Source organism: Rana temporaria, chromosome 1 (genome assembly GCF_905171775.1).
Source record: "Rana temporaria chromosome 1, aRanTem1.1, whole genome shotgun sequence".
In the NCBI taxonomy this organism is placed as follows: domain Eukaryota; kingdom Metazoa; phylum Chordata; class Amphibia; order Anura; family Ranidae; genus Rana; species Rana temporaria.
Genome location: NC_053489.1, coordinates 278,605,279 through 278,628,536, shown reverse-complemented (window position 1 = coordinate 278,628,536; position 23,258 = coordinate 278,605,279). Strand labels below are relative to the sequence as shown.

The window sequence follows — 23,258 nt, the reverse complement described above, 5'->3', positions numbered from 1 at the left end:
CACAGTGGTGGGGTCGGCGGTGAGACCGGTCTTGGCCGGGGCTCTAGTGTCAGACACTTACCGAACGGGCAAAGTTGTTGCTTCAGGAGTTGGAGGCGCATAATGCCCCCTGAGGACTGTGTGGCGCTGGCCGACCAGTCGGTGCAGGGCCTAAAATTTGTCTGAGTCGGCCCTGGATACGCTTCCCTTGCTCTCCAGGGCCTCGGCCTACGCGGTAGTGTTGCGCCGCCTTGTCTGGCTGAAGTGTTGGTCTGCGAACCAGTCTTCTAAAAAGGCCTTGGTGGACTTACCCTTTAAGGGTGAACGGCTTTTTGGGGCGTCTCTGGATGACATCATAAAAGATTTTGTGCGGCAGGTAAACGTTTCCAGGGCGCGAAGGCGCCCGCTGAAGAGCAGAAGCGCCCCTGGTTCTGCAAGCCCAACAAGCCTGCTTCCGCATGAAGGTCTGCCCCCGCCCGTCTCTCGTGTGGGGGGCCGGCTTCGCGAATTCGTGGCTCGGTGGAGGTCTCTTCTGTCCGACCGCTGGGTTTGCGAAGTAGTTTCCTCTGGGTACAAGATAGTTTCTCTCTTGTCCGCCAAACAGATTTTTTCCCTCCAACCTCCAGCTTCCTCCGGGTCGTCGGGAGGCCCTGTTTGGGGCTGTTCAGGATCTGCTGGTCAGGGGAGTGATTGTGCCGGTTCCTTTACTGGAACGGTTTCAGGGGTTTTACTCCAATCTGTTTGTAGTCCCCAAGAAGGAAGGGGTCCGTCCAATCCTGGATCTCAAGGCCCTCAACTGTTTTGTCAAAGTGCAAAAGTTCAGGATGTAGTGGCGGCACTCCATTAGGGGGATTTTCTGGCGTCCTTGGATATCAAGGACACGTACTTGCATATCCCCATATACGCAAAGCACCAGAGATTTCTGTTCTTTGCGGTCGGGGAGGACCACTTTCAAATTGTGGCCCTCCCTTTCGGCCTGGCTTCGGCGCCAAGGGTTTTCAACAAGGTGCTCGCTCCGATTCTTTCCCTGCTGAGGCAGCACGGGATCGCTATTGTAGGATACCTGGACGACCTTCTTCTGAGAGCTTCTTCAAGCTCAGAATTAGAGGTGGATGTGTCTATCACCTGCCAGACCCTCCGGGAATTCGGTTGGCTGCTAAATATCCAGAAGTCAGTGTTGGTCCCGTCTCAGCATCTGGAATACCTGGGGTTGGTCCTGGATTCCTCGGAGGCGAGAGTTTTCCTTCCCACGGAGAAACTGCAGACACTGAAATCTGCGGTGCAGCGGGTGGCGACCCAGAAGTGGTCATCGCTTCGCTTTTGCATGCGAGTTCTGGGTCTGATGGTGGCCTCCTTCGAGGCGGTTCCGTATGCTCAATTCCACACTCGAGTGTTACAGAGAGAAACTCTGTCGCGTTGGGACAAGCTTCCTTCGTCTCTGGATTACCAAGTCCGGGTGAGTCGCCTGGTCAGGTTCTCCCTAGTGTGGTGGCTGACATCTCCGGTACTTCGGGCCGGGAAATCATTCCTGCCGTACCATTGGACGGTGGTCACGACGGATGCCAGTCTCTCCGGCTGGGGGGGGGGGGGGGTGTCTGGGGTGTTCAGTCAGCCCAGGGGCGCTGGACTAGGGATGAGTACCGTCTGCCGATCAATGTCCTGGAGCTCCGGGCGATCTGTGCCTCTCCAAGTGGTCTCTGAGACTGCAGGGCCGCCCGGTCAGGATGCAGTTGGACAACGCCACGGCTGTGGCGTATGTCAGTCATCAAGGGGGCACATGGAGCTCGGCTGCAGCGGTGGAAGTCGCTCACATCCTCCGGTGGGCCAAAAAGAACGTTCCGGCTCTTTCGGCTGTGTACGTTCCGGGGGTACAGAACTGGCAGGCCGACTACCTAAGTTGCCAAACGCTAGACCAAGGAGAATGGTCACTACACCCGGATCTGTTTCAGAGTCTGTGTCTGAAATGGTGCACTTCAGACGTGGATCTTCTGGCGTCCCGTCTCAATCGGAAGGTGTCACAGTTCGTGGCCAGGTCAAGAGACCCGTGGGCGGATGCTTCAGAGGCTCCGTGGGGTCACTATCACCTAAACTACGCCTTTCCTCCTCTGAAGCTTCTTCCTCGTCTGCTACGCAGAGTGGGAGCCGAGGGGATACCAACAATCCTAATCGCTCCGGATTGGCCTCGCCGCCCCTGGTACGCGGATCTGGTGCGTCTGGTGGCAGACGTTCCTTGGCGCCTGCCTCTGCAGGGTTTTATCTTTCATCCTGCTTTACAGTCGTTGGCTTTAACGGCGTGGCTTTTGAAAGCCAGGTGCTGAAGGATTGAGGCCTGTCGGACTCGGCGATCTCTACCATGCTGCGGGCGCGGAAGTCTACTTCACAGAAGATTTACCATTGTACGTGTAAGGCTTACATCTCTATGTGTGAGGAGATTAATTGGCACCCCGTACATACGTGATGTTCTGGATTCTGCTGTTCTTACAGCGTGGAGTCTATCAGGCTCTCGCCTGAAGTACGATTTAAGGATCAGATTTCGGCCTTGGCTGTTTTCTTTTAGCGACCCTTGGCGGCGCACTCTCTGGTGCATACGTTTGTACAGGGGGTTCGACATGTGGCCCCTCCTGTGCATCCTCCACTACCTCTATGGGACTTGAATTTAGTCCACTTGGTGCTTCAACACCTCTCCGTTTGAGGACATTAGGGAAATCCCTTTATTGACTCTTTCCCAGAAGGTGGTTTTTCTGGTGGCAATTACATCGGTCCGACGGGTTTCTGAATTAGCAGCCTTGTCTTGCAAGGCCCTTTACTTGGTCATCCACAGGGATAAGGTGGTGCTGCAGCGAATCCAAAAGAGGCTGCGTTGCATTCCTTGGACGTGGTTCGAGCCCTACGGGTGTACCTGTCTGCTACGGCTCCGCTTCAGAGGTCGGATTCACTGTTCGTGTCGGTGACTGGTCCTAAGAAGGGTCTGGCGGTCTCGTCGGCCACCATTTCTAGGTGGATCAGGCAGGTCGTGCTTCAGGCCTATGCCCTAAAGGGGCGGGCGCCCCCCTTCCCGGTTATGGCGCATTCAACCAGGGCAATTGGTGCCTCTTGGGCTTTCCGCCATCAAGCGTCTGTTTTACAGGTGTGTAAGGCAGCGACCTGGTCGTCAGTCCACACCTTCTCAAAGTTTTATAAGGTGGATATGAGTGCATCTTCAGATGCCTCCTTTGGCTGCAAGGTTTTGCAGGCGGCTGTTTAATTGAAGTTCCTCCGTTGAGGAACTCTAGTTTGTTTGGGGTGAAGTTGGTTTGCTGTGTTTTCCCACCCCTCGATTTTTGACACTGCTTGGGGACTTCCCTAAGGTCAATTGCTGCTGTGTCCGTCCATGAACGGAAGAGAAAATAGGGTTTTTGTACTCACCGTAAAATCCGTTTCTCTGAGTTCATGGACGGACACAGCACCCACCCCTGTTTGTACTGCTTGTTTACGAACTGCGGCTGCAGAACAGAGAATGGGGGATGTACCCGGGGGAACCGCCCCCTGGGAGGTACTGTGCTGTGTGGAGTGTTTAACACTTAACATGCTGTTTTTCTGCCTAGTCAATCTCCTAAAAAGGGAGGATAATACCCTAAGGTCAATTGCTGCTGTGTCCGTCCATGAACTCAGAGAAATGGATTTAACGGCGAGTACAAAAATCCTATTTATTTTTTTTTACCTGCAAAAAAGGTGCATTTATTATTTATTTATTTTTTATAGTCAACTTATCCTTTAAATTAGGTCTTCCAGTTCTGCAGCAAAAATATTTTTTTCATTTACAAATATTTGAAAGGGCTCATAGTCTTTGTACATTCGAACAAATGACACATAAAATTGATGTATTCATTTTCATGATCTGCAAAACTGGAAAAAGTAAGTACACTCTAACATTTACTGCCACTTTAAATCCCTGATATTAGAATCTGGTGTTCCAGATTACATTCCAATAATTGAAACTTGTAGGGAGTGTGAAGGTGGAATCTGTCTTATGTAAACCTCGGACTTCTAGATTCTGGTGTTTCTTTTTGCTGCTGTCATGTGTGGTGTCATCATGCCAAGATCAAATAGGCCCTCAAAAAAAAAATGTATGCCTATGAGCCTTGCAGGGGATTTAAAAAGATTACCAAATGATTTGAAGTTAATTATTCCACTGTAAGGAAAATAAGCTACAAGTGGCATAGATTTCAAACAACTGTTAACTTGTCCAGGATAGGCCAGCCCAGCATATTCAGCCAAAGAGCTGACCATTTGGTGCTAAAAGAAATCTCTACAAACCCGTGGGGTGTTTAGGTCACACTTGCAACAGTTGGGGTCAAAGTGCATGCATCTACATTCAAACAGAAATTGCGTCACTTTAACCAAAGGTGTGTTTAAAAAAAGCCTTTGCTACCTAAAAGAACATTGAAGCAAGGTTACAGCTTGCCATTGAACATACATTGCCTTAAAAAAGTATTCATATCCCTTGAAATTTTCCACATTTTGTCATGTTGCAACCAAAAACTTAAATGTATTTATTGGGATTTTATGTGATAGACTAACGCAAAGTGGCACATACAGTGCCTTGCGAAAGTATTCGGCCCCTTTGAACTTTGCGACCCTTTGCCACATTTCAGGCTTCAAACATAAAGATATAAAACTGTAATTTTTTTTGAAGAATCAACAACAAGTGGGACACAGTCATGAAGTGGAACAAAATTTATTGGATAGTTCAAACTTTTTTAACAAATAAAAAACTGAAAAATTGCTTGTGCAAAATTATTCAGCCCCCTTAAGTTAATACTTTGTAGCACCACCTTTTGCTGCAATTACAGCTGTAAGTCGCTTGGGGTATGTCTCTATCAGTTTTGCACATCGAGAGACTGAAATTTTTTCCCATTCCTCCTTGCAAAACCGCTCGAGCTCAGTGAGGTTGGATGGAGAGCATTTGTGAACAGCAGTTTTCAGTTCTTTCCACAGATTCTCGATTGGATTCAGGTCTGGACTTTGACTTGGCCATTCTAACACCTGGATATGTTTATTTGTGAACCATTCCATTGTAGATTTTGCTTTAAGTTTTGGATCATTGTCTTGTTGGAAGACAAATTTCCGTCCCAGTCTCAGGTCTTTTGCAGACTCCATCAGGTTTTCTTCCAGAATGGTCCTGTATTTGGCTCCATCCATCTTCCAATCAATTTTAACCATCTTCCCTGTCCCTGCTGAAAAAAAGCAGGCCCAAACCATGATGCTGCCACCACCATGTTTGACAGGGGGGATGGTGTGTTCAGGGTGATGAGCTGTGTTACTTTTACGCCAAACATAACATTTTACATTGTTGCCAAAAAGTTCGATTTTAGTTTCATCTGACCAGAGCACCTTCTTCCACATGTTTGGTGTGTCTCCCAGGTGGCTTGTGGCAAACTTTAAACGACACTTTTTATGGATATCTTTAAGAAATCTTTCTTTTTGCCACTCTTCCATAAAGGCCAGATTTGTGCGGTATACGACTGATTGTTGTCCTATGGACAGAGTCTCCCACCTCAGCTATAGATCTCTGCAGTTCATCCAGAGTGATAATGGGCCTCTTGGCTGCATCTCTGATCAGTCTTCTCCTTGTATGAGCTGAAAGTTTAGAAGGACTGCCATGTCTTCGTAGATTTGCAGTGGTCTGATACTCCTTCCATTTCAATATTATCGCTTGCACAGTGCTCCTTGGGATGTTTAAAGCTTGGGAAATCTTTTTGTATCCAAATCCGGCTTTAAACTTCTCCACAACAGTATTTCAGACCTGCCTGGTGGGTTCCTTGTTCTTCATGATGCTCTCTGCGCTTTAAACGGACCTCCGAGACTATCACAGTGCAGGTGCATTTATACGGAGACTTGATTACACACAGGTGGATTCTATTTATCATCATTGGTCATTTAGGTCAACATTCGATCATTCAGAGATCCTCACTGAACTTCTGGAGAGAGTTTGCTGCACTGAAAGTAAAGGGGCTGAATAGTTTTGCACGCCCAATTTTTCAGTTTTTTATTTGTTAAAAAAGTTTGAAATATCCAATACATTTCGTTCCACTTCATGATTGTGTCCCACTTGTTGTTGATTCTTCAAAAAAAATTAGTTTTATATCTTTATGTTTGAAGCCTGAAATGTGGCAAAAGGTCGCAAAGTTCAAGGGGGCCGAATACTTTCGCAAGGCACTGTAATTGTGAAGTGGAAAGAAAATGATAAATGTTTTTTTTTTTTTTTTTTTACAAATGTCAAATGTCTGGAAAGTGTGGCGTGCATTTGTATTCAGCCCCCTTTACTCTGCTACCCCTAACTAAAATCTAGTGGAACCAATTGCCTTCAGAAGTCACCTGATTAATAAATGGAGTCCACCTGTGTAATTGAATCTCTGTATAAATACAGCTGTTCTGTGAAGCCCTCAGAGGTTTGGTATAGAACCTTGGTGAACAAACGGCATCATGAAGGCCAAGGAACACACCAGGCAGGACAGGCATAAAGATGTGGAGAAGTTCAAAGCTTGGGATATTTTTTTATAACCTAACCTTGCTTTAGCCACTTCGTTACTGGCCCATAGTCAAATGACGTCCTGTTTTTAAAGATGGATATCTCAGTAACGGCAGCAGCTGCTGTCACAACTGAGGTATCCATCTTTAGTGCCGACGGTCCTGTACACGATAACGGCGGTCTCCGCGGCGAATTCGCCGCGAGATCGCCGTTATTGGTGGCGGGAGAGGGGCCCCCCCCCTCCCGCCGCTGTCCCGCGCCCTCCGCCGCTTACCGGAGCCGTCGGTAGCGGCGGAGGGGATCGCGACCATCCGGCAGCTGAGCGGGGACGAGACTGAAGGAAAAATCTCCTTCGCCCGTCCCCCATAGCTCTGCTGGGCGGAAGTGACGTCAAAACGTCAGTCCCGCCCAGCCTCTTAAAGAGACATTTTTTTTTTTTTGTCATTTGAAAAAATGACATTTCCAATTTTTTTTTTTTTTTGCATTTAAGCCCAAATATGAGATCTGAGGTCTTTTTGACCCCAGATCTCATATTTAAGAGGACCTGTCATGCTTTTTTCTATTACAAGGGATGTTTACATTCCTTGTAATAGGAATAAAAGTGATAATTTTTTTTTTTTTTTTTTATTTCAGTGTTAAAAATTGTAAAATAATTAAAAATAAATGCGAAAAGCAAAAAAAAATTTTTTAAAGCGCCCCGTCCCGACGAGCTCGCGCGTAGAAGCGAACGTATATGCGAGTAGCGCCGACATATGAAAATGGTATTCAAACCACACAAGTGAGGTATCGCCGCGATCGTTAGAGCGAGAGCAATGATTCTAGCCCTAGGCCTACTCTGTAACTCAAAAAATGCAGCCTGTAGAATTTTTTAAACGTCGCCTATCAAGATTTTTAAGGGTAAAAGTTTGACGCCATGCCACGAGCGGGCGCAATTTTTAAGCGTGACATGTTGGGTATCATTTTACTCGGCGTAACATTATCTTTCACAATATATAAAAAAATTGGGCCAAATTTATTGTTGTGTTATTTTTTAATTTAAAAAAGTGATTTTTTTCCAAAAAAAGTGCGCTTGTAAGACCGCTGCGCAAATACGGTGTGACAAAAAGTATTGCAATGACTGCCATTTTATTCTCTAGGGTGTTAGAAAAAAAATATATATAATGTTTGGGGGTTTTAAGTAATATTCTAGCAAAAAAAACTGTTTTAGTCTCGTAAACACTGAATCTGAAAAACAGGCTCGGTAACGAAGTGGTTAAACATATCATGGTGCACTGTTCAATCCATCATGCAAAAATGGAAAGAGTATGGTACAACTGCAAACCTACCAAGACATGGCTGTCCACCTAAACTGACAGGCCGGGCAAGAAGAGCATTAATCAGAGAAGCAGCTAAGAGGCCCATTGAAGAACTGAGAAGCACAGCTCAGGTGGCAGAATATGTCAACAGGACAACCATTAGCCAAGCACTCCATAAATCTGGCCTTTAAGGAAGAGTTGTAAAAAGAAAGTATTTGTTGAAAGAAAGCCATAAGAAGTCCGTTTGCAGTTTGTGAGAAGCCATGTGGTGGACACAGCAAACATGTGGAAGAAGATGCTCTGGTCAGATGAGACCAAAATGGAAACTTTTGGCCTAAAATCAAAATGCTATGTGTGGTGGAAAACTAACACTGCACATCACCCTGAACACACCATCCCCACCGTGAAACATGGCGATAGCAGCATCATGTTGTAGGGATGCTTTTCTTCAGCAGGGACAGGGAAGCTGGTCAGAGTTGATTGGAAGATGAATGGAGCCAAATACAGGGAAATCTTAGAAGAAAACCTGTTAGTCTGCAAAAGACTTGAGACTGGGGCGGAGGTTCACCTTCCAGCAGGACAACAATTAAATGGTTTAGATCAGGGGTCTCAAAGTACCAGCCCGCGGGCCGGTTTTAAATGGCCCGCAGGCAGGGCGGGTGCCGCGGAAGTGTAGATCGAGGTGCATGAAGAGTAGCGCAGGAAGCGTCTGTCATCAGTTCACTTGTCTCTCATGTCACACTGCTACTCCCCGGCGGCCCCTCCTCTCTTCTCGTCCATCCCCATTTGCTTGTGACATCTGAGATGAACGAGAAGAGAGGGGGGGGCTGCCGGGGAGTAGCAGCGTGACATGAGAGACAAGTGAACTTATGACAGACGTTTCCTGCGCTACTCTGCCTTTGAAGAAAACAACAAGTAAATGCTGACCTGTGCTCTCATGTGCCCTAATGTGCTCTCATGTGCCCTGATGTGCTTTCATGTGCCCTGATTGTGCTCTCATGTGCCCTGATGTGCTCCCATGTGCCCTGATGTGCTCCCATGTGCCCTGATGTGCTTCCATGTGCCCTGATGTGCTCTCATGTGCCCTGATGTGCTCTCATGTGCCCTGATGTGCTCCCGTGTGCCCTGATGTGCTCCCATGTGCCCTGATGTGCTTTCATGTGCCCTGATTGTGCCCTGATGTGCTCTCATGTCCCATGTGCTCTGATTGTGCCCTGATGTGGCCCATGTACCCTGATGTGCCATGGGGAACATGAGAGCACATCAGGGCACAATCGGGGAACATGGGGCACACCAGGGAACATGGGGCACATGAGAGCACATCAGGACAGGGCACATGGCACATCAGGGTACAGGACATGGCACATCAGGGTACAGCACATCAGGACATGGCACATCAGGGCACATGAACCAGCACATCAGGGTACAAAGCCCAGCACATCAGGGTACATGGGGTACCCTGATGTACTGGGCTTTGTACCCTGATGTGCTGTTTCATGTGCCCTGTACCCTGATGTGCCATGTGCCCTGTCCTGATGTGCTGTGCCCTGATGTGCCATGTCCTGTACCCTGATGTGCCATGTGCCCTGTCCTGATATGCTGTGCCCTGATGTGCTCTCATGTGCCCCATGTTCCCTGGTGTGCCCCATGTTCCCTGATTGTGCCCTGATATGCTCTCATGTGCCCCATGTGCCCTGGTGTGCTCTTATGTGCCCCATGTGCCCTGATATGCCCCATGTGCCCTGATGTGCTCTGATTGTGCCCCATGTACCCTGATGTGGCCCATGTACCCTGATGTGCCATGTGCCCCATGTACCCTGATGTGCCCCATGTACCCTGATGTGCTGGGCTTTGTACCCTGATGTGCTGTTTCATGTGCCCTGTACCCTGATGTGCCATGTGCCCTGTCCTGATGTGCTGTGCCCTGATGTGCCATGTCATGCACTGTGCTATGTGCCCTGTCCTGATATGCCCTGCCCTGATGTGGCCTATTGTGCTGTACCCCTATGTGCTGTGCTCTGATGTACCCTGTACGCTGATGTGCTGGGCTTTGTACCCTGATGTGCGCTGTGCACTCATGTGTGCTGTGCCCTGTGCCCTGATGTGCTGTACCCTGATGGTGAGTGGTCAGTGTGTAGTGTAGTGTAGTGGTCAGTGTGCAGTGTAGTGGTCAGGGTTATGCGTTCGCTGACACCAGTACTGTTTTTGAAGTTTAAAAGTTTGCATGCGGCCCCCCATGGGATATGGAAACTTGTCTTGTGGCCCTCAGGTAATTTGAGTTTGAGACCCCTGGTTTAGATCAAAGCATATTCATGTGTTAGAATGACCCAGTCAAATTCCAGACATAAATCCAATTGAGAGTCTGTGGCAAGACTTGAAAATTGTTGTTCAGACACTCTCCATTCAATTTGACAGATCTTGAGCTATTTTGCAAAGAAGAATGGGCAAAAAGTTCATGCTAGATGTACAAAGCTGGTAGAGACATCCCCAAAAAGACTTGCAGCTGTAATTGCAGTGAAACGTGGTTCTACAAAGTATTGACTCAGGGGGGCTGAATACAAATGCATGCCACACTTTTCACAAAAATTAAAAACCCGTCATTTTCCCTTTCACTTCACAATTATATGCCACTTTGTGTTGGTCTAATACATAAAATCCAATTGCGTTTTCTGTTGTAAGATGGCAAAACGTGGAAAATTTCAAGGGGTATGAATACTTTTTCAAGGCACTGTACAGTATGATCAAAAACCATGCCTTCTGAATGAATGTACTGAAGCCTAATTAACCAAAGATAGTTGTTTGTTCATTGTAACAGTAGACAGTATTTGAGTAGGAGAACCTCATAACAATTATAAAGAATGGTGGTGGAAATGTTATGACTTGGTGATGCTTTACTGCTTCAGGAAGCTTGCAGTTATCAAGTGAATTATACATTCTTAATTATATGAAAATGTGCTTAATGAGAATGTGAAGCCATTCGTCCAAGAGTGAGTTGAACCATAAATTAGTCTTTCAGCATAACTATCTGAAGCACAGTAGCAAATCCACCAAGGGATGGATCAAAAAGAAAAAAAAAAAGGGTGATTGACTGCCCTTGTCGATGCTCTGATTTGATTTCTTTGGAAATTGTGTGCATAGATTTTGAAATGGGTAGTTCATGCAAGGAAACCCACAAACAACTTGCAACTGAAGGAAATTTGCATGTCAGAGGCTGGTGGCCACAAAATGCTTACCATAAATTTCTGCTAAAGGGAGCAACGCCAGTGTTTGTTGCATAGGATATACTTCACACACAATTAATTTTGTTGAGTAAATGTTCAGAACACAAGAAATGTTTTCCTTTTTATTAAGGTAGATTGCCTTTTATCTGTAGGCACTGTTTGAATAAAGATCTAATGTTTGCATATTCAGATATGTTGAAAAAGTCAATCCTTTTTGAAGAGGTGTACCTATTTTTTTTATGATTGTATTGTATCCAGTCCTACTGTCTGCCATAACTAATCACTTCTACAAAATAATTTTCAAATAGATTGCAATTAAAACAGTCACTTTCTAATTTTAGGGCTTGATGCAAAAGTGACAATGAAGAAGAAATTCACGGAAATTCTGGCAAAATTGAAAAACATTGCAATCCTAGATTCTGACAGTGGTGCCCTATATAAAAAGGTGAATTTCTTTAGTATTTGTTTATGTGCATATGTATGTATTTACTATAGTCTTATTCAACGCAGAAAAGTAGAGGACAGGATGAAAATTTTGAATACTTTGGTGCATGGTCACACTGTCAGTTCAGATAAAAAAAAAATGCCAGCAGTGTGTCTCACATCCAGAATAACAGTATTGACATAATAAAATAAATTTTATTAACTTAAAAAAATATATATTTTATAGATTGGACTATTGTATTAAAGCGAAGCTATACTTGCCTTCTGTTCAGCGCTGTGATCTCTTGGTGCTCCCTGCTGACCGACATCTTCAGCGCAGCAGCTTTGGGCATCGATCCCTGGCTGTTTCTATTGGCTGGGCTAAGATGACATCACTCCCGCGCCTACGTGAGAGTTCATCTTGGCATTGCTGAAATTCTACACTTGGCTGTTAATGCGCAGCTCTGTGTACAGTGCGGACAGGCAGGTAAGTAACTTTTTAATGCAGAAGAGACAATGGGAATGATTTACTAAAGGCAAATAGTCTGTGCACTGCAAGTTGCTCTAGATCTGAGGGGAACATTAACATGATTGCATGATAGAAACACACAGAGCAATCCCCTCAGATCTAGCACAACTGCCTTTTAATAAGTCAACCTCATAGTATGTCTTTTCTGCATTAATAATTCTGCCTGTTTTAATTTTTTAAGTTTAACTTTAGATCCTTGGCATTAGATGCCTTATAGTTTTTTATATACACACATATATATATATATATATATATATATATATATATATATATATATATATATATATATATATATATAAGAAAAAGTTCAAGAGTTGCTGCACTTAAAATGGTTAACCATTTTAAGTGCAGCAACTCTTGAACTTTTTCTCATATATATATATATATATATATGGTCGGTGGGAAGACCTGTTTGCTGGCACTTGTATACCGTGTGCAGTTCTCCTCCATTTCGTTGTGATGGTTTTTATCCTAATAATAATAATAAGTTATTTTTACAAAGTAAGTCAACAGTATGTTTTTGTGGCATTTGTAGAGTGAGGGACCTGTATTGACCATGGGTGCCTTAAAGTGATTGTAAACCCATATTTTTTTTAATAACAAACATGTTGTACTTATCTGCTCTGTGCAGTGGTTTTGCACAAAACAGCCCCCCTCCCTGCTGGCACATCTGGCTCCTCCCGCCTGCCAAGTGCCCACCATAGCAAGCTGCTTACTATGTGGGCTCACTCCCCGTTTCAGCTCTTCGTGTAGCTCTCATTCTCAGACCCTGACTGACTGGTCCAGGTCAAAAAGCAGAACTTAGTTAGTGGCTGGCATTCACAGCTTATTTATTGTGATGACCAGATGAGTGTGGCACAAAAAATATTTTTGGTATGTTGTGATACTGCATGCAGTACTTTTTCGCACTGAACACGAGGCACTTCAGTAGCTGGTGTGGACCAGCCCTGAAGGCAAGGAGTCGTATGGTAGACGTTTGTGAAGATTTTGGAAGCGCAAATAGCCGATTCTAGAATGAGTTATTTTTCAGAGGCTAAAAAATAGTTTAACCTCTGTCCTCTGCCCAATTCTTTACTTTGTGCCCTCCATTTCTCTGCAGTGTCAACATTTCCTCTCATAATGATTCAGAGTTTTTGGCAACCATTTGACCTTGTCTCAGGTTCCAAGGATGTTCACAGCAGTTCTGTGAGTTTTAGGTCTCAGAGGTACTGCAGGCATTCGATATCTGGACCAATGTTTGGACTAGGATCTTGAACCCACGTGTGTGCGCCCACCAGGAAGCTGTCACTGTTGAAGCCCAGGTCCTGAGAGACAGGAAATTCATATTTAGTAATGCTGATCGTGCTAATGGCATGCACATTAATTTTTGCTAGGTTCATTATTAAACATTACAGGGGGTCCCTGGGTTACGAACAAGATGGAGACTGTAGGTATCTTCTTAAGTCGAATTTGTTTGCAAGTCGGAACAGCGGCGCAGGAAAGAGCGGTGATCTGAGGCTTCGCTAGGCCAGACCAGACCGTGGCCACGATGGGCGGTTTTAGCGGTCTGGCAGGCCACTGGACCTTACCAGGCCTGTGGATGGGCAGGCAGGATGACGAGGGGGGCCCCTTGACTCGCAGCCAGGCCAGGATCGTCTTACTCCAGCAAGTCACAGGCCAGGAAGATGGCCGCCGGTGTGCGGGATCGCCGCAATACAGGCATAGGACAAAGCGGGGTATGGAGAGGAAGAGGCAGGCAGGTAATTGGGTTGTTTTTCAGCGTTTATGTGCAAGGTTGGCTAAGGATGGAGTGCAGGATTCTTGGAGCTCCTCACTAACACCCCATTCGTAAATGGGAGTCGTTCGCAACTCGGATGTTCGTAACTCAGGTACCCCCTGTATGTGTTTTTACTGGTGTAAAGCTTTGGGGTTTTTCCCATATGCCTTTTCACTGGGCCATGTTCTTTTCCCCCTTTTTCTCTTGCTAATGATTTGCTGATTTGTGCTTTTAAACAATGATTTATACATGTTGCTCTACTTGTGTTAGGCCTGCACACCAGAAGCTTTATGTCTACTATTGGACCCCTTTCACACTGGGGCCGTCCGAGCATTAGCGCTAAAGCACCGCTCGTTTTAGCGGCACTTTACGCGGCCCCTTTCGGCTGTTAGCATGGCGCTTTTAATCCCTGCTAGCAGCCGAAGAAGGGGTTAAAAGCGCCCATGTTGCGGCATTTCCAAAGCGCTTTTCAGGCATTTCAATGGGCAGGGTGTTTTGGGAGCACTGTATACAGTGCTCCCCAAACCGCCCCAAAGATGCTGCTTGCAGGAATTTTCCTAACAACCATAGCAAGCTGCTTGCTGTGGGGGCACTGAACAGGAGGGAGGGGCCAGGATCACAAAAGAGGGAACCAAGAAGAGTCCAACAGTGCAGGTAAGTATAACATGTTTGTTATTTTTATAGGAAAAAAACTCGAGACTTTACAATCACTTTAAGTGCTGAGCTCTCTCTCCAGAGTTTTACGCTGAAATTTACCAAATCACTATAGATTTGTGTCAAGTACTCATATGTTTGCACTAGGGTTGTCCCGATACTAGTATCGGTATCGGGACCGATACAGAGCATTTGCGCAAGTACTTGTACTCGCGCAAATGCTCCCAATGCCTGACCTTGGCTGGCGGAGTTTGTGAGCATAGAGGGCAGGCAGAGAGGGCGGGTAGAGTGATTGAGCGGCGAGGGTAGGCGGAGTTTGTGAACAGAGAAGGCGGAGAGGGCGGGTGGAGTGATTGAGCAGCGAGGGTAGGCGGAGTTTGTGAGCAGAGAAGGCGGAGAGGGCGGGCAGAGTTTGCGAGCGGAGAGGCTGGGTGTAGTCTGTAAACGGAGTGGGCGGGATGCATCCGTAGGCGGAGTCAGTGGGGCAGCCGCAGAGAGCGAGTCCTCAGCTAGGTAAGCTGGAAGTGTGGAGGGCGCAGCCGCATCAGGATTGGCGACCGTCAGCGTGGACATCCCAAAGCCCTTCTTGGTACACCCTGCACTTGGCCACAGTAAGCCAGCAGGGACATCTTGTTACACCCAGCCCATATAGTTCGGGCTGGGTGTAACAAGATGTCTGCTGATACTTACTGATGCCGAGTGCAGGGTGTACCAAGATGGGCGTCACAGCATTTTAAAATCCTTCCTCATGTCATTTATTGTGGCATTTCAGTTCCAGCCATCAGTGCCAGCCACATGTCGGTGCCCATAAGTGCCGACTATCAGTGCCAGCCACCTGTCAGTGCCCATAAGTGCCGACTATCAGTGCCAGCCACCTGTCAGTGCCCATAAGTGCCGACTATCAGTGCCAGCCACCTGTCAGTGCCCATTAGTGCCGACTATCAGTGCCAGCCACATGTCAGTGCCCATAAGTGCCGACTATCAGTGCCAGCCATCTGTCAGTGCCCATAAGTGCCGACCATCAGTGCCAGCCATCAGTGTTAAGTGCCAACTATCAGTGCCATACATCATGTTAGTGCCGCCCATCAGTGCTAGCCACCTGTCAGTGCCAGCCGAACTATCAGTGTCCATAAGTACCAACTATCAGTGCCATCTATCATTGCCACCTATCAGTGCCCATAAGTGCCATCAGTGCCACCTGTCAGTGTCGCTCATCAGTGCCAGCCACCTGTCAGTGCCCATAAGTGCCGCCTATCAGTGCCCATCAGTCAAACTGTCACATGACATTAAAAAAAGTATCGGTAATCGGTATCGGCGAGTAAATGAAAAAAAGTATCGGTACTTGTACTTGGTCTTAAAAAAGTGGTATCGTGACAACCCTAGTTTGCACACCTAATGAATCCAGAAAAGAAAAGAACATGCAGCAGTTTATTCTCTCTACTGTGAAATGCCACCTTTCAATGGTCTTTGTTAGTTTCAGGCCATGTGTGTTATGTTAACAAAATGTTTACATTGCATAAAAACAGCGTGATATGCTGTAGCAGATTCTTGCATTTGTTTGCATTTATTTTCTACACAAGAAATGTGGTTATGTTTTGCAGAATTGATGTTTTTTTTTACAATTCTCTTTGTCACTAATGTAGGCTGTTTACATCATTGGAAATGAAGTCTTCAATTTTAAGATGGTCTCCTTTGTTGATGCTACTGAAGGTGATGCATACACCAATATGGGTGTAGTGGATAGCGAAATCACACTAACAGTTGGTTGCATACAAGTAATCTTTGTCAACAAATTTGTTTCAGCAATATTGGTAAATATGCATTTTTAATTTTAATACACGATTATGTAGTGTGTTAATTGGCAATGCTATCACTGAAATTTTGTGATGCATCCAGAAAGTCCACCTAGTCTACTTTGTCCTGAGTTTTGTGTAATTCCATGCAGACAGATTTATCAACTGGATTACATGTTATTACCATACAGCACATTTGCACAGTGTTGACGGTCTGCGACTATTTTGTAAAATGCTTTTCTGGAAAAATCATGATTTGTTCACATTATTGCAGTCCCAAATGCCGAATGCACTAAAATAAGGTTTTTCTTAATTGTGCCCAGTACTCAGATAAGAACCACACAACCTATTATTCATCGATCCGCCATAACATAATTCTCACCTACCTGATATGGAGTAATTCTCTCTTTTGCCACCAAAACGGCCCTGGGCATGGACTTCACTAGACCTCTGAAGGCATGCTGTGGTATCTGGCATCAAGCATTCAATAGCAGATCACTGCCCCCTGCCAGCTTGTCTTCTTCTCATAGTACATTCTGGTGCCATCTCTTCCCCCACACGCACCTGGCCATCCACATGATGTAAAAAAATGTGATTCATCAGACCAGGTCAGCTTTGCTCGTGGTCCAGGTTTGATGCTCATCATAGGTACTTTTAGCTGTGGACATGGGTCGGCACGGGCACCCTAACCGGTCTGCATCTATACAGCCCCATACACAACAAACTGAGCTGGGCTGTGTGTTCCGACACCTTTCAAATAGAAACGGCATTAACTTTTTCTGAAAAATGGTATACAGTAGCTGGTGACAGGCCTCACAGAGGTCTGGAGATGGAAACACCTGACCTCTCGCTCTTGTTTTTCTTCCACGCATAAAACTACTTCACGTATTGACCTTGCGTTTTTGCCAACCCCTCTCTGTTGACAGATGTTCAAGGGGCCACTTACCTAGTGGTTTATCTGGTCACGCATTCTTGGAGCTGCTTCTGCGCATCTCCGCCTCACGCAATGCACCCCTATGGCATTTGGCCCCACATTGGACCTCCCATTCGGAGATCGTAGATAACATGCCCTCCAAATTGTCCAAATACTTTGTCAACCAGGGGTCCTTATCTCCAGAAACCACATGGGATGCCTTTTTAAGGCTTTCACTTGAGGCCAATATATATCTCCCATCTCCGCAATCCATAGAGATTTCAAGGCGACTAAGCCTCTCCAGAAATCATTGGCAGATTGGTCGGAGGTCTAGAACGACAATCCAGATACCGACAATTTCATTCATTTGCAAGCAGCCCAGAGAGAGCTGAATTTACACTTCGCCAAACTGACCCATCTAGAGCAGTACAGGACTAAACAATCCTTCTTTGAAGAGGGGTGACAAGAACGGTCACCCATTAGCTCTACTAGCTCAACCTGACAAGCCCCTTACCTCTATCTCAGAGATGCAACTTCCATGGTCTCCACACGTCAGGATATACTTGAGACCTTTGGCCATTACTACAATACAATACCTGTCGCCGAGAATGTGTTTCCAGCACGACGGCATCGCGCTGATCCTCGGCGACATGGTGCCGACATCTCGCACTCGCTGGAATAGAAAAAGCACATTCCAGCGAGCACGTCATAGAAGCGACGGGGATCCGACTTGGATTCCCGCCAATTCTAGCCGCTGCGCTTGGTATGAATCATTAGGGGGAACTCCACGCCAAATTTTAAATAAAAAACCGGCATGGGTTCCCCCCAGGGGCATACCAGGCCCTTAGGTCTGGTATGGATTGTAAGAAGAACTCCCTACACTGAAAAAATGGCGTGGGGGTCCCCCCACAATCCATACCAGACCTGTATCCAAGCACGCCGCCCAGCCGGTTGGGAAAGGAGTGGGGACAAGCGAGCGCCCCCCCTCCTGAGCTGTACCAGGCCGCATGCCCTCAACATGGGGGGTTGGGTGCTTTGGGGCAGGGGGTGCCCTGCTAGCAGCCGAAGAAGGGGTTAATAGCGCCCATGTTGTGGCATTTCCAAAGCGCTTTTTAGGCATTTCAATGGGCAGGGCGTTTTGAGGAGGGGGCACTCGCTCGTCCCCACTCCTTTTCTGACCGGGCGCGGTGCTTGGATACGGGTCTGGTATGGATTGTGGGGGGACCTCCACGCCGTTTTTTCGGTGTAGGGGGTTCTCCTTACAATCCATACCAGACCTAAGGAACCCATGCCGGTTTTTTATTTAAAATTTGGCGTGGAGTTCCCCCTCATGATTCATACCAAACCCTGCGGCTAAAATTGGCGGGAATCCAAGTCGGATCCTCGTCGCTTCTATGACGGCTTTTTCCCATCGCAGCGAGCCGGCTCCCACGATAGGGGCTCGTAGGTGGTCAATCTCGCCGAGAAAGGGTGCGAGATTGACACAATATCGCGGTCACCTACAGTACTTTCACTCTTCTACAAGATTTCACCCCTCCTATCACTAGCCCCTTTTATTAGACCAATTTTGCCTTGGGTGGTTATCTCACGAGGAAAGGCAGGCTCTAGTATGTCCCATCACCCCTGATGAGATTGCTGTTGCCTTCCAGTCATTCCTGTGGGAAAAGCCCCATGTCCTGCTGGGCTCCTTATAGATTTTTACAAGACCCACTGCAATCTTTTGGCCCCTATCTTAGCTCCATTATTTACCCACTGCTTGGCTGAGGGGGCTCTCCCCTCCCTCTGTGTCCTGCTCATAAAATCCTTATATTGTAAGAAATATATTGCGCTAACACCCAAAAAGACAGCAGCCAGCACAGCAACAGACCACATGCAAAACACATGATTATAATAAAATGTGTAGCGCTAGTGAACAAAAATTCTGCAAGGCTATAGAATTAAAAAAATATAACCAATAATTGTTAGTGCTCATAATGAATAAATCTTGAGCAGTAATTTATGACCATATATATAGTAGTAATGCCTGTGAAAAAAAAGTCCATACAGTGAAAAATTGTGATAATATAGAATAATGCCGCGTACACACGACCGTTTTTAATGTCATGGAAAAACCTAAGTTTTTCTCGACCTGATTCTTGTCAAGCTTGCCTTGCATACACATGATCGTGAAAAACAAATCGAGCAAAGCGCGGTGACGTACAACGGCACTACAAAGGGAAAGTTCCATTCGATTGGCGAACCCTTTGGGCTGATTATGCAAATTTCCCTTGTCATAACCTGCTTCTGAGCATGCACGTTTTTTTCCCCGTCGTTAAAGCCTACACACGAGCAATGTTCTAAATTTTTAATGCCCATTTTTCACGTCAAGAAAAATGTTCTGGAGCCTACACATGGTAGTTTTTAATGACCAATTTTAAAAATTGCATTTTTCTCGCCATGAAAAACGGTCGTGTGTACGCGGCATTAGACTGGATCAATTGGAAAGATATAGGGCCAAATTCCCAAAAACGTAGCCTAACTTAACTTTCAGCAGTTAAGTTACACAGGCGTTAAATTTCTACCTAAGTGCCCGATCTTCAAAGCACTTACCTAGAAATTACACGCCGTGTAACTTAAGTGCCTCCGTCGCAAGGCGGTCCTCCTCTCCGGGGGGCGATTACAATTTAAATAAGGCGCGCTCCCGCGCCGGCCGTACTGCGCATGCGTGTGACGTAATTTTCCCGACGTGCAGCGCGCGAACGTAATTTACGCCGGGCTTTGTGGATTGCGACGGGACAATAAAGTTGCGACGGGTGAAAAAAAAAATACGCGCCGGGAAAAAAAATTCAAATTAAAAAAAAAAACGCGGCGATCGAAAAAAAGGTCTGGTTTTACATGGTGGACTAACTTTCCACATTGTAAAACCAGCCCTAATTTTGCGCAAGCAAATCGGAACTTACGCAGAAACCACAATGCTTAAAAGCTTTGTGGATCTGCTTAAGTCCTCATTTGCATACGCAAAACGGCATTTCAATGAGAAATGCCCCCAGTGGCGGATGCGGTACTGCATCCTAAGATCTGACAGTGTAAGTGTCTTACAGATGTCAGATCTTCTGCCTAACTTTGGAAAAATCCTTTTGAGAATCGTTTCCAAAGTTAGGCACAGAGATACGCAGGCTGAACAGCAGTTCCGCCTGCGTATCTCTTTTGAAGATTTGGCCCATAGTCCTTTGTAGCAATAAATGCTAGGATAAGTACATATGAAAGATGGCCACCACCGATTGAAAGAAGGCTTACCGGAACAAATGGACCCAAATGAGCATACACCCAATGAGTTTCCAAAGCTTGTGGTGTAAACACCAATAAATGGATCATCCACACATGTAGTTTATGCCAAGTACTTGGATGCCTCCAAGTACTGAAGAAGGTTCCAACCAGACACAGCTTAGAAAAACCAATATCCACAAGTCTCGGTGGGATATGTCTTTTAACCATGACAGCCCTTTACCAGACTAGAAGATAAATCCAAAGCATGTGCAGAGTGATTGTCATTAGGAGAAATATGATTTAAAGGGTAGCCCAATGAACCTGCCCTTGAACACTGGTGGAGTACTGAAAAGGAGAAAGCCTGCAGGGACAAGGGATAAGTAAAAGTACTTTTAAATTGTTACACTGCACGATACATGGTTAAAGACATCCCACCGAGACTTGTGGTTATTGGTTTTTCCTAAGCTGTGCCCGGTTAGAACCTTCTTCAGTGCGTGGAGGCATCTCCCATCTTGGCATAAACTACTCATGTGGATGATCCATTTTATTGCGGTTTACACCACAAACTTTGGCGACTCATTGGGCGTATGCTCATTTGGGTCCATTTGTTCAGTACGCCTTCTTACAATCGGTGGTGTCTGTCTTTCATATCTGCTCATTCTAGCATTTATTGCTACAAAGGACTATATCTTTTCAATTGATCCAGTCTTATTCTATGTGATCAACATTTTTCACTGTATGGACTTTTTTTAACGGACATTATTACTAATATATATATATATATATATATATATGTATATATATATGTGTATGTATGTATGTATGTGTATATATATATATATATATTTATATATATATATATATATATATATATATATATATATATATATATATATATATATATATATATATATATATAGTCACAATTACTGCTTAAGATTTATTCATTATGAGCACTAACAGTTATTGGTTATTTGTTTTGAATTCTGTAGCCTTGAAGAATTTTCTTTTCACTAGCGCTGTACATTTAATTATAATCATAAAATCCTTGTACACTAACCGTCCAAAGACCCCAGTATTATATGCTCCTTCTACAGGCCAATTGCTTTTTTGAACAATGATTTAACATTTTTTAACTAAACTCTTAACCTAAAAAATGCTACCAATGATAATAGCCCTAAACCAAACAGGTTTTATGGCTCATAAAGCCAACGACATAGATATTCGTCTGTTGTTTTCCAACATTGATGTACAGCATTTAAATGTGAGATCTAGAGTGGTTGTCTCCCTAGACATCGGGAACGCTTTTGAAACTATTGAATGGCCTTTCTTTTAGACGAATGAGTTTCCCATTACTATTTATAAAATTACCTATATAGTAGCCCAATGTCCGCGGTCAGGTTAGGTAATGGTTTGTCAGTTCCCTTTCTTCACCATAAAGGTACCCGCCAGGGATGCCCTCTCTCCAGCCATAGCAATTCGCATCAGTAGCGGAAAGGGCTATGAATTGGCTGGCTGGAGGAGAGGGTTGCCCTATTTGTGGATGACCTTCTGCTATTCCTCAGTGATGTGGGCCCCTCCCTCTAGGGTGCATTACAACACAAAGTTAACTGGACTAAGTCCCTACTGTTTCCTATTGACCCCAAGGCCTCTAGTTTGGCCCTTCCAGATCTACCACTTCAGTGGGTATAAGACTTCAAATAATTGGGGTTAAGATCTCCTGTAGAGCCTTAGATCCCCCCCCCCCCCCTTAATCTCACCCTGGTATTGCAGGACACCATACGAAAGCTAAAGGCATGGGAGTCGCGGCTGTTGTTGCTTTTGGGCCGAGCTGAGTCTGAAATGCAGCCATTCTAACATTTTTGTATTTGTTTCTAGGCTTTCGTGAATAACTTTCAAGCAGCTAAGGAGGCATTAACGGATGCAACAGTACATGCTGCAGAAAAAGCAGCGAGTGGTGTGAAAGAGCTGGCTCAGCAGAGTTTTCGACTTCGCTTGGACATTAACATTAAAGCCCCTGTAGTGATTGTACCTCAGTCTTCTACAGCCTCAGATGTTTTGGTGGCAGATTTAGGTCTCATCACAGTTAAAAACACGTTCTTTATGGTAACACCCAAAATCCGAAGTAATCTTCCTCCAGTGGTTGACTGTATGACTGTCAAACTGAGTAACCTGAAGCTGTATAGGTAGGCAATAAAAATATCAGTACATTTTTATTTTTAATAAGGTTGAAAAAAATCCGCCTTTTTTATGTATGAAAACTGGGTAACAATCAGAAGATATCCAGAAAGACTATAACAATAATTGGCAAAGATGATGTATGTGGCATACAGTATAGGCATATGTGTAAAGCTTTGCTTATATAAACTGTGGTAATGATCAAATCTGTTTTGTATAAGTTACCCAATTAACCACTTCAATTCAGGGCACTTTCACCCCTTCCTGCCCAGGCCAATTTTCAGCTTTCGGCGCTGTCACATTTTGAATGAAAATTGCGCGGCCATGCAACGTTTGTTTCCCCACAAATAGAGCTTTTTTTGTTGGTATTTAATCTCCTCTGCGTTTTTTGTTTTTTTTAGCTATAAACAAAAAAAGAGCATACATTTTGAACAAAACACAATATTTTTTACTTTTTGGTATAATAAAAATCCCATTTTTTTTTTTAAAGTGGAGTTCCACCCATAAATATAACATTACATCAGTAGTTTTAAAAAAAATTCATTAGTCCTTTAAGAATTTTTTATTTATTTTTTTAGATTCCTTCAAAGTGTTGTTGCTAGGCAGAATAGTTAATCTTCCCTCTTCCTGCACCTAGGTGTTTAAGCTTCCTAACCTACACCGCACAGACTCCTGGGAATGTAGTGGGTGTAACTTTCCAGTAGTCTGTGCACTCCCCAGTCTCGAAGAATCATGTGACTTGGACAGTACAGGTGCTGAA

At 45.1% G+C, this 23,258-nt stretch overlaps 1 protein-coding gene across 3 annotated transcripts in view; it reads left to right on the top strand.

The window, feature by feature from the left end:
• Positions 1-23,258, top strand: part of VPS13A (vacuolar protein sorting 13 homolog A) — a 466,977-nt gene that overhangs the window by 199,239 nt on the left and 244,480 nt on the right. For all 3 annotated transcript variants that reach the window (XM_040355879.1, XM_040355888.1, XM_040355872.1), the window contains exons 31-33: positions 11,348-11,451; positions 16,012-16,179; positions 22,199-22,506. In XM_040355879.1, coding sequence (XP_040211813.1) covers positions 11,348-11,451; positions 16,012-16,179; positions 22,199-22,506 — 580 coding nt within the window. The remainder of the gene's footprint in view (positions 1-11,347; positions 11,452-16,011; positions 16,180-22,198; positions 22,507-23,258) is intronic.